Raw genomic sequence first — 11752 nt, forward strand, 5'->3', positions numbered from 1 at the left:
AAAAAAAAAAAAAAAAAAAAAAAAAAAAAAAACTCAAGGCAGCTACGCTTCGATGACGGTGGAATACCGTTGGGACGGCAATTCAAAGACGTGACAAGGCGCGCATATTTCTCTGTGCAGTTGGGACTTATAGTTGTTTTTTTTTTTTTTTTTTTTTTTTTTTTTTTTTTTTTTTTCCCTTTATTCACGTGCCTGTGCGTCAGGCACTTTGCCCTTCCCCCTTATTTGTATGCATGCGCATTTATGCATGTGAAGCTACTGCAATTATAGTTTTTTTTTTTTTTTTTTTTTTTTTTTTTCCCTTTATTCACGTGCCTGTGCGTCAGGCACTTTGCCCTTCCCCCTTATTTGTATGCATGCGCGTTTGGCTAAGTACACGCGTGTGAGGGGAGGTATTTGTCCTGTCGCCGCAAAGGTGCTATGCTTAGGAGGGGCGATATGGGGATATGTAGCCAAGTCAAGCTGGAAAGTGAGTCGCGCGCCGTCACACGATGAACAAGTTTACCGCATATGGTACACGTATGAACGCTGCTCGCGAAGAGTCGCTCTCTACATTGCAGAACAACGTGGGAAGGAGGGAAAAGAAAAAAAAAAAAAAAAAAGCCAAACAAAACAAAAACCCTTCTTTAACGGGGTGACACAGAGGTAGGAGGAAACACAGGGAACACGGCATGTAGGGAAAAAGCAAAGTGGCGAAAGAGGGAGAGAGAGCAAACTTGGGAAATGGCGTGGAGAAAAAAAAAAATGTGACATGGAAAAGAGATAATATATATGGAAGGCGGCGTGGTGAATAAATATAAATTTAGAAGAGAGTTTTTTATGGTGATTTATATGCGGACCGTAACTGCAACATGTTACGTGGTGGGAGATAAACGAAAAACAGTTGCGCGGTGACGGATCCCACTGTTCGAGCTTGCACAGCTGAGGGGAACAAACAACTTTGTATCGCCCCGCGTCGGGAAAAAAAAAAAAAAAAAAAAAAAAAAAAAAATGAGATAATATTATACATCATTATATATAGAGATATAAATGCAAGCAAATCTCCCCTTTGGAAAAAAAAAACTGAATTTACAATGACCACAAAAAAAAGGGGGGCCCCTGATGAACTTTTAAAAAATGGGCTTTAATTGTGATACCGCGCCGCTGTGCAACGTAGATCGAATTGCCCAATAGAGCCATCACTTTTTTAAAAAAAAAAAAAAAAATCCTATTGGAGATGGAACAGGTGGCGAAAGCTATTCCCCATTTCGCCAAACATGAGTGTTTGAATCGTGTGTTGCACATGCGCCCCCGTTCAGTAGGCAGTTCAAAATGAGAATTATTATTGTGAGCTCACCCCAACGGGAGAGAGAGAGCCGTGGCCCGTTCTCTTCACACACACACACACGTATAAATTGTTGTACATTTATTTTTGTATACATATATATATGTATGTATATATTTGGAGGTTCCTTGGTGACCCCACGGAAAGACGCAAATGGGGGAAGGAACAGCCAAAAATAGGCGGCCAAATTTGTAGCAATATATTGGCCCCAGCGTGGAGGGCTAGAAGAAACGATCAGTCAGGCCTTAGCCACCCCCCCCCTGCTCTGTCATTTTTTGGAGGCAGTTGGAGAAGAATTTCATCAACTGTTGCCAATCCATTTGAGTCGCCACACCATATGCAAACCCTAACCCGTTCTGAGACCCATGCTGGTGGGAAGCCCCTCTGCTCAATTGAGGCTCGCCAAAAGGCTTTTTTTTTTTACCAAGGCCATGAATTAACCATATGCGGCACGGTGATTCTCTCTCTCTCCCTCCAAAAAAAGGATTCACCATTTGTCAGTTTTGTTCGTTCAGGAAGAAACAGTTGTTAAAGGAGGTAGATCTGCATATGGCTACTGTGAAAGGGGGAAAGGGGAAAGAGGGACAGAACAGTTCTTTTTTTTTTTTTTTTGTTTTTTTTTTTCCTTTTCTGCTAAACTGTGCTGGCATATAATACAGGGCATACACTGGGCGTGAAATTTCTCTTCATTGGGGTTTTTGTTCCAACTTAGGTACTTTTTTTATTTGTATGTGGAGTGCACCCCTCTACACACGTGCATGCAATGCTACATCGGTGTGAACTTGTCCAAGGGCGGCTCGTTGTTGAGGATGGACCGTTTATTCGTTTATCTCCTCCTTCACCCATTTGAAAAAACCTGCTTCTTCGCTTTCATTGGGCAAGGACACCGCTTTCTCCTTTCGAGGGTGGCAAGACAGAAATAGAACAGGGGCTTCTTTTTTTTTTTTTTTTGTGGAGGGGGATGAGCCCAACCCCTGGGGTTTTGCACTAACCCGCACGGAGAAATAATCAGCGGCCTCCCCCCAAGGTTGCTACGTCGCAGTCATGTCGCCGCTTAGTCGCAACCGTGTAGCTTCCTAACTGATGGGGAAGACATGTGCATACACGAACGCAGCAGTTTTTCTTATGTTGGCTTCCCCCATGAACGTTCAAAAATTCTGTTCGCACTTGAAACCACTGATGGAGAAAACCAATCGCCAGTCTTCTCCCCCTTCGCTGACAAGAGGAATGAAATGATTATGACCTGGCCCAGCATGTATGAAAATGCAAGCCGAGCCAGTTTTACCACGTCATCCTGTCTCTTCATCACGATTTTATCCCCGTTTGCTTTGGGCTCACCTTTTTTTTTTTTTTTTTTACCAAGCGGGACACAGCACCCTGGAGTGAGTGTGTGTGTGTGAACAACGCCGTGGCGGAGACAACTTCTTCCCCCATAAAACACCCTCCCGAGAAGAACACGAAGAGATGGAGGAAAGCTTGTTCATAAATCTTGAAGGGAATAAAATCCTCCTGCAATTTATTAAAGAATATGAACAGAGGATGGAAGGAGAAAACTCCACCACTGTTGTTTTATCTGAGGAGTGTCAACAGGAGAGGCCCCAATTAAGGGGAGACGCAAATGAACAGAATGGATTTACGAAACCAATGGAGCATCACAGATCAAATGAGGGAAAAACAAAAGGAGGAAAAAAAAATTTGTTCATGTCTGAAAATGACAAACTGCACCTCCTGCAGTGTCTTGGCAGAGCCAGTTTCACCAAGGAAGGAACATTGGATGGTTGTAAAAAAAAAGAAAATGTTTTTCGCTACCATTCCTTTTGTATAAATGGCGGGGACAAGGTGGCCATGCAAAGGGGAAGTCATGCCTCGTCGCAGAAACTAAACACGGCCCGGGGGGGACCCAACAGGACGGCCAACAAGTGGCTCAGGTCGCAGCAGAAGAGCGTCAAGCTTGTGTCAAATAAAGCCTCACCGGAGAAGCTGCGGGAAGAGTTGCGGGAAACGCAAACATATGAAGAGGATAACACTGAGAAGCAATTACACCCGTCGCGCCCCCCCAGCACAAAAGACATAGCAGGACAACCACGTCGCTACTCACAACTCTACAAGAAAGACCAACACACACTAGCGTCCCCCAATGGTTCAGAAAAAAGAAAAAAAAACAGACAGGATATTCTTCATTTTCGTCAAAACAATAATTCCTCCCGGTCAGTACAAATCTCAAAAGGAAAAAAAAAAGAAAAAAATGATTTTAAAAATGATTATTCGATAGGCGTAACACCTGCTGCTGTACATGCAAAGAAGAGCTCTCCTAATTTGTGTCCCCCGGGTGGAAATCCTTCAAGGACTACAGCTGTGCACTCAGCTGAATGGGTAAAGAAGGAGGGCATGAAGAACACGATGAATCGAGCAAGAGAGGGACTCACTAGAGGGGCAGGGTTGAAACTTCGAAGGGGCCGTGCTCTCGTTGGTAAGGCAAACTTGGTTGGCGGCCACCTCAGCAGATGTGGTAGTTACACCCGAAGCGGACCTCATCGAGGTAAGAAGAACCCCACCAAATGGGAGGCACCAAGTGAGGGAGGGAAGGAACATCAGCTTTCTTCAGATGAACAAAATAAACACACGACTACGTCACACGTGGAGATGAATCATTCGTTTGAAAATTCCCTCATCCTGACTGTATCATCCACGTCACCCACGTCACGCACGCCACCCACTTCACGTGTGTTATCTCCTTCTTCCTCCTCCTCCTCCTCCACCTGCAATGTAATTTATTCTGTCTCTTCATACGACAAGGAGGGAACGAGAAAAAGTTCCACGGTTGTGAGGTGTGCAGGGGATGTCCGCAAGGGGGGACACACAAAGGGGAGGACACGTCATTGTACACTTGGCAGGGGAGAACCGGTGAAGGTGAATAAAAATATTTCTCGTTTTGTCCCTCCTTGTGAAATGAATACTCAGGAGGAGGAATTTTTCAGACGTGACAACAAAGGGGGGGAGACAAGAAGGCAGAACGAACCACTCGATCATGCGGGGCGGAGTGATGAGGACTTGCAGACTGTGAGAAGGAAAAAAGGAAAAGGAAAGTTCGAGGGGAAGAGGAAACAAAAGACCATCCCGAGTCATGGAATGGGTGACAAAATATACGCGAGTGAGAAAATCGACTCGGTGGAGGAAATGTGCCACATCGTTAGGTACAAAAAAACCCTCACCAAAATGAAGAAAAAAATTTTAAACAGGACAAAAAAAATTAGGGAGGTCCATCAGGGCAGGGTAGCAGAAGCAGAGGCATGGAGAGTGGCAGGAGGGCACCCCCGCAGAGGAGAGTTTGCGCAGTTTGTTAAGCGAGCCAAGAGAGTGCTCGAGGATCGCCAGGAACGATCAACCAGGGGGCAGGCACCTATGCCAGGTGGAAGAGATAAGACAAAGAGAACAGGCGATGCTGAGTCTTACCAACGCGAAGACACCTGCGAGCTATTCTTACGCACAAGCAAAAACGAAGCGCTGCTCAGAAGATACATGGACAGGAAAAAAAATCTTATGAACCACATGAAAACGTATATTTTGATTCACCAAAGGAAACACCAGAAAGAGTGTTCACATGAAAGGAGAGGAGCAAGCAAGGGGAAGGAGAAACATCACAGTGTGGTTGAAAAGGAGGTGGACTCAGAGGAGAGGAAGAAAAACGAAAGGATAGACCAACCGGGGGTGGAAGTGAAGGAAGGGGAGTGTTCTCACATGATTAATGCACCCCATGGAGAACACCTACAAATGGTTGTTACTCCAATGTTAAGCGAAACTGAGCAGAGGAGTCCCCACGGGTACCACCCCGAGAAGACAGACGCATTGGAAAAGCAGCCATGCGTGGAGGCACACGAAAATGAAAAAAATGAACAGGAAGGGAAATTGAAAAAAAGTGAAATGAACCTTGAACATGATAAGGGTCACGTTAAAAAAAGTATCTTAGGTAATGGTGCATTTGAAGAGAAGCTGGTTCATGCTGGACGGTTCTCTTGCGAACGAATGAAGGAGTTCCTCAACGGAAGCGACGTCACCACGAAGGAAGTTGTAACGACACATGGATGGAAGGGTGCCCATGGGAACAGCTCACTCTGCCCGTCCCATTTTAATACCCTAACAAAAGCAAAGCACAAAATTAATGCCATGAAGAGCGGCAAAATGTTCCTATGCTCCAGTGAGAACACGGGGCCACGTCAGGGGCACCTGCGCGAGGTTCGACTCAAAAACGGGACAGACGTGCGGCTTGCAACGAACCTTAAGACAGACCTATTGGACAACTGCGCGGCCCTTGTTGCCTTTGTGAGGAGCCAACTGAGGAGGGTAAATTCAGCAATCACGGGGAGACGCTTTGCCCTCGGGGGATGCTTCACCGAAACCACCCCTCCAACGAAATGCGCTACCACAAAAAGGGTAACCACACGTAACCAGCTGCGCAGTTTGAGGAGAAACGTCAAGGGGCATCTCGAGAAGCTGCGAAGAACGAAGATTGTATCATTCATCCTTTCGGTCCTCCGTGAAAAAAGCGATTCCTCGTGCACACCGACTTGTAGTGTAAAGCGTGTGGCGACGCCGCACATATGCGTTCAGCATGGTGAGACACCCTCAACTGCGTTGGGCAATTCCCGCCCTGATTTTTGCGTGGTGATTCTTTTTTCCATTGCGTTCCTGTCATTATGTGTACTCCCCCTTCCTCTGTGCAGGAAAAGCCCTGAACTGGATTACACCCTTTCCTGTGCCACACCCAGTCAGGTGTAGAGTCCCCACCAAAATATTCAGACGACGCAAAAGGGGGAAAAATGGAAGAACCTAATTGAGGGGTGGAGGGGGGGGGCACATTTGATACACTTCACCCATCGGGGTGACGCAAATATAGAAGCAATTTTCTCCCCCTTCTACTTGTGTCCACCCCAAAATAGGTAGTGTCACAGCAGAATGGAAAACATTTGAACCTTTTTTTTTTTTTTTTTTTCCTCACGAGGGATAAATGATCTGATGAGAAGGTTCCTAACAATGTGTCAAATTAATGCACCTTACATTGGGAGTAGGGGAAGGGGTCACCAAAAAAAAAAAAAAAAAAAAAAAGGGATGCATTTTTTCCCCTTCTTACACCCTGTCCGCCTCTCTACCCTTCCGTGCACCCCGCTACGACGGTGGCATGACTCCTTCGCCACTCTCACACCACCCGCGGTGAAAATGATTCACCATGCGAATGAAATAAACACAAAGGAGATCCAACCAGTCCTGCGATAATATCTTCTCACCAAATGGGACGCGCACCACCATATGAATTAACTTCTTCATGAGGGAAACTGCTAGGAGTACAGCTAAGCAGACACAGTACATGAGGCACAGAACGATCGATCTGTTCAAGAGGTACGTGTCAACTACCATAATTAAAATTACTAACAAGGAGACTACCCCGATCCACATTCTGTTCTGTTGTATCCAATCGCAGGACCTGTTCCCATTGCTCCACTTGTTCAGGTAAACTTTTTCCTCCTTTGGTGTTCCCTTCATAACCCGGTGGCACATTTCTACTCTCCTCCTCCACGCCACGAATAAAAATTTCTTTGTTCCCTCCTTGACCCCATAACGACGCCCCTTTTCCACAAGATCACTCACATGCGTAAACTTCCCCCTTCTATTGAATTGGCAGAACCGTTTCTTCACCCCCCAAGGGATCATCCCTCCGGTCTTGCCAACGCTAGACAATTGTCTCCACTCCCCTTGGTTAATAAAACCCCTCCTCGTTGCGCCTCCTACCTTTCCGTTTCCTTTTCTCTTCATCCCTAAAGGAGGTCGCCACATCAGGGGAGGAAATATTCTACTAGGATGGTTGCTCCGTTGGGGTGAAGACAGACTTGTGTTATATTCACCCCCTTGGTCAATGCTTCTCATCCGGGTGGCTGCCCATTCTTTAAGTTCATTTGGCGAGTGCCCCGTCGGCTGGTCTGCCACAAGTGTGCCGTCCCCAGTGACGTAAATCAAGTGTGTCTTTGTGTCCACGTAAAATTTTGTGAGTCCTGCGTAAGGGGAAGTGCACATCATGTGTGTGCGTGAGCGGGAGGGGGGGTGTATAAAAGGGCACTGCTCCTATTGGGACAGGGAAATGAAGAGAAAGGACGCATAACACGCTTTCCATTTTTTGAAGCTGTTCATTTGTGTTCTTTTTACTCTCGTGACTTGGGCAGATCTGCTTCAAAGGGGGATCTCTATGGAGAGTAAGTTGATCTCCTCCATCAGGATGTGAAACCTTCTTGTCCATCCTGTTCCACGGCAATGCAACCATCCTGTTCCACGGCAATGCACCCATCCTGTTCCACGGCAATGCAACCATCCTGTTCCATGGCAATGCAACCATCCTGTTCCATGGCAATGCACCCATCCTGTTCCATGGCAATGCACCCATCCTGTTCGTGTGAGGCGTACATGGGCAATGGTGGGTCACCCCACACAGGTAGACCCCAACGTGGGATAATCCATGTGATGCATTACATGTTGTGATGCTTCCATTAGTGTAACATGTTTCGTCGTCGAGGGGGTGCCCCGTAAAGAGGTCACCATGGCGGACGTAACTGTCGCAGAGGTAAGCATCGCGGAGGAGCCCACCGACTCGCTCTTCACTCCCCCCTTCCACGAATAAAAAAGCAGCACTGGAGTCCGCCCCCTCTCCACACACATCATCATGGCGCATTACACACAACTCATTTTCCCTTCTAAAGAAATGCACACAGAACGAGGAGATGAAGTCTTCCCATTCATGTGCGATGCGCTCCTGTCGCGAAATGAGGTCACATAAAATGAGTCTTGTCGTGGAGGACAGTCGGTACAGGCAATGTACAAGTGAACGGAGTACAGAACTACCAACGCACTTCACATTTACACCGCCCATTTCGTTTACAAATTCATCACATACAATAAAGAGTGAAAAAGTATGTGCCAATTTGTGAACGAGTCGCATATGGACAGCAGGTGCATCACCACTGAGGAGATGCGTTCCCTCCATGTGGTTAAACAAATTTTCAATTATTATTTGTTTCCATAGTGGGATGACAACTCGGTTGAAGAATCCCGCCTTCCGTGTCGCTTCCACTTCTACATGGAGGTACCTTTTTTTAAAAAATTTTTCACACTGGACAGCCTGACCAAAATAGAAGCTTCCCAACATGGCCTCCTCCCTGCCTCCCCCGTGTTTCATGCACAAGAGGGGGAGAGAGAGTAATTGAAGAGTGGACTCCACATGGACTAGTGCCATCCTTCCACACGTCCTATGTATATCCCGCAGGACTGGTGAAGCGTCTTTTCGTTTGGTATCCCTTCTGTCACTGGGCAGCATTCCCTTTTTCAAAGTTTCCCCCCCCTTGCTTGTTTCGTTCTCCCCTCCGACACATCCCACCACATTTTTCATTTCCTCACAAGGGAGAGGATTACCCCCCAGGTGGAGCATCCCCCCTGCATTGCGCTCCTCCTTTTCTTCCTTCACTTTGCATCGTATGTCATACGAACTTTTTTCCTGTCGTCCTTCCACATATATTTGTTCCATTGTCTGCACGGATGTACTTACCATATGGCGTGCTGCTTTTTTCATTTCACTTTCTTTTGTTGGTGAGGACTTGGGAAGGACCATTAGTTTGTCCACGGAGTCCTCATCAGGTTGGGGGGTGCATACCATGCGGTTCATTGCCTGTTCTTCCTCACCAGGGTTGTCCCTCTCCGATGCGCGTGTTGCATGTGGAAGGGGGCCTCCTTCACCCCTGTCACTATGGACACCACCCTGCGTCCCACTGGACGTGTCGCGGGGGATCTTTGGTATCAACTTGGTTGTGCTTGCCGTGGTATGCTTCTCCTGCGTCACCCCATGGCCATGCCTACCGCCAGCCAAGTAGGCTCCTTTCCGCCTGACCACCACCTCCAGTTCCTCTTTCCTTTTCGCAAGTAAAACTTTGTCCGCCTCGAGCAAATGCACCTTCGTCCTCAACCTATGCATAATACATTCATACCTTTTTAGCTTCTCCTTTTCCCTCTTCACATCCCCATAGCAAGCCTTAAGTCTTTCGTACTCTTCTGTACACTGCTCACTCATTTTTATTTCCTGCATGTACATTTGTACTTTTTTTTCCATCTCTTTGTTTAATTCTGTATTTTTTTTTTTATATTCGTGAAACTGTTTCTTCACATGACACAATTGTAAGAAGACCTGTTTCGACCTCAGCAGAGACAACCCCAGATGTGTATATGTTAAATAAAGAAGGGACGTGATGAGATGAAGGTTTTTTTTTATCACTTGATCATTTTTCATTTGACTAACTTTGTGCATGTGTTTATAAAATTTCTCGCACACTCTCTTCACATTTTCTTTTGCCAAGGCTTGTTCGACGTCGTCCATGTCGTATTCATTCTTCTCTTCCTCATCCTGCTGCTGCTGCTGCTGCTCTTCCTTCCGAGTGAATAGGACGGACTTCATGTCTTTTGCATGGTAACAACTCCTGTTGCATTTATTATGACCTTTGCGAGCGGGTCGATTATTTTTGTAGGGTACACCAAAACGATTCTCTTCATTTGAGTACCCACGTACGGGAAAATTTCTCTCTCCGTCTTCACTCTGTGCACCCTCTACACTGCCTTCACCCTCTACACTGCCTTCACCCCCTTCACTGCCTGCACTCCCTTCACTCCCCCCACTGGTAGGGTTATAATTCGAGGAAGGGTCTTCCCCCCCCTGTTGTTCCTTCCAACATATATTTTTACACATGGAGGGGCCTTTTTGGCCAGACCCCTTCAGGTACTTTATTTTTTTTTTTATATTTCTCCTTTTTCCTGCGTATGCATTTGTGGGTGGGTCCTCCTCCTCCTCGCACTCCTCGATCTCGTAGTATTCTGCGGGGGGTCCCGTGCGCCCGCCGCCAACTCGGTTGCACATCCTGTCACTGCCGTCGTCCCTTATGCGGGCAAACAAAAACACCAACAAGCAAACGAACTCTTTAACCACCGGGTGCAGGTTAATGCAGGTCTCTTGTGCCTCCCTCTTCACTTGTTCCGCGATGCAGGCGCAGCTCCTCTTCAATTGTATATTTGTGTGAAGGAACTCTGCCTCTTTCATGGGAGTCTGCCCCTGGCGGGCGCGACGCTCGGCTCTTCGGCTTCCATTGTGGTGAGCGTCGTGCTTCGAATTCTCATTTGCATTACACTTAGCGATACGATTAGGGGCGTGATTAGTGGTGTGATTAGCGGTATGATTAGGGGTGCGATTAGCGGTGAAATCGTGTGAGTCGTCTGAGGAGCCATCACCCGGGTGGGCACCACTCTGGTCGCCGCCCCCCACGTAACTGTCCTCATCGACGGGAGGCCTCAATTGGCGCCTCAACACGCGCGCACTCCCTAAGTCGGAAATGAAGTCATCGCTGCTGTCTTGCCTCTGCTCCAGTTCGTGCTCGTTCTCGTCTCCATTATCTTCCTCTTCCTCATCCGCGTGCGCACTTTGAATTGTATTTATGCCCAGCTGTGTGTGTTATGTAAAAGGGAAGTCATTATAGCGTGGTTTTTTCACGCATACGGTGGGGTGAATTTTTATGTCTATCCGCCCCCGATACACGTTTGCCTTTTTTTTTTTTTTTTTTTTTTTTTTTTTTTTTGCGCCTTCCCCCCTTACATCTATCAATCTCTGAACATTCCAGGGGCTGCCCCCGAGCTTGGCCTCAATGTTTTGTATGACGGATTTGTCGGCGATCCCTTTGCGAAAGGAAAGAGACAGACGAATTTTTTATTTTTTATTTTTTTTTATGTAATGGCTGCACGTTCGTGTGTGGGCAAGTACGCAGAGGGTAAAGCACCGACATCTCTGCGGTGCGCGCGGGCAGACGAGCCCCTGCGGCCAACCTGCACTCAACAGATCCTTCGCGTCAACCAATTCGGACCCTTTCTTGAAGAAGAGGAAGGCGGAGATGAGGATAAATTGGAGGAAGCGGACGAAGTGATCGAACTGAACGAAGTGAACGAAGTTCATGTGCGCACAAACGACACCGACTGCGACGGTTGCCACAGTTGCCCCATTTGTGCATCTTTCACAGGGTGTCTTTTTTTTTTTTTTTTTTTTTTTTTTTCGTTACTGCCAAGTTGGTTAGGAATAACTTCAGCTCGTGCACCACTTCAGGCATATTTTTCAAGTTGGTTCATTTGAATTTTTTTTTCTTTTTTTTTTTTTTAAGCACATTAGTTGATACGTAAGTTTATTAAGGGGGGGAAATAAAATGCCATCAGAAGGGGGAAGACATCGAATGGGACACATTCCTCCTCTTTTTTTAAAAGCAACACATGCAGTGATATGGGGGATACAAATCGTATGTCACAAACGATTATACGTCACGTTTAACAAAAAAAAAAAAAAAAAAAAAAAAAAAAAAAAAAAAC

At 46.6% G+C, this 11752-nt stretch overlaps 2 protein-coding genes across 2 annotated transcripts in view; one reads left to right on the forward strand and one right to left on the reverse strand.

The window, feature by feature from the left end:
- Positions 1–2788: 2788 nt before the first annotated feature.
- Positions 2789–6057, forward strand: AK88_00480 (uncharacterized protein; the record flags this gene model as incomplete). Its single annotated transcript, XM_012478131.1, has 2 exons — positions 2789–5896; positions 6046–6057. 2 exons carry the CDS (start codon positions 2789–2791, stop codon positions 6055–6057), a joined length of 3120 nt encoding a protein of 1039 aa, XP_012333554.1.
- Positions 6058–6487: 430 nt separating this feature from the next.
- Positions 6488–11752, reverse strand: part of AK88_00481 (uncharacterized protein) — a gene marked incomplete at both ends in the record, with an annotated part of 12093 nt that continues 6828 nt past the window's right edge. The window contains 5 exons of the mRNA XM_012478132.1: positions 6488–7368; positions 7599–7755; positions 7815–10844; positions 10995–11074; positions 11222–11324. Coding sequence (XP_012333555.1) covers positions 6488–7368; positions 7599–7755; positions 7815–10844; positions 10995–11074; positions 11222–11324 — 4251 coding nt within the window. The remainder of the gene's footprint in view (positions 7369–7598; positions 7756–7814; positions 10845–10994; positions 11075–11221; positions 11325–11752) is intronic.

This window comes from Plasmodium fragile (genome assembly GCF_000956335.1).
Source record: "Plasmodium fragile strain nilgiri unplaced genomic scaffold supercont1.4, whole genome shotgun sequence".
Classification (NCBI taxonomy): domain Eukaryota; phylum Apicomplexa; class Aconoidasida; order Haemosporida; family Plasmodiidae; genus Plasmodium; species Plasmodium fragile.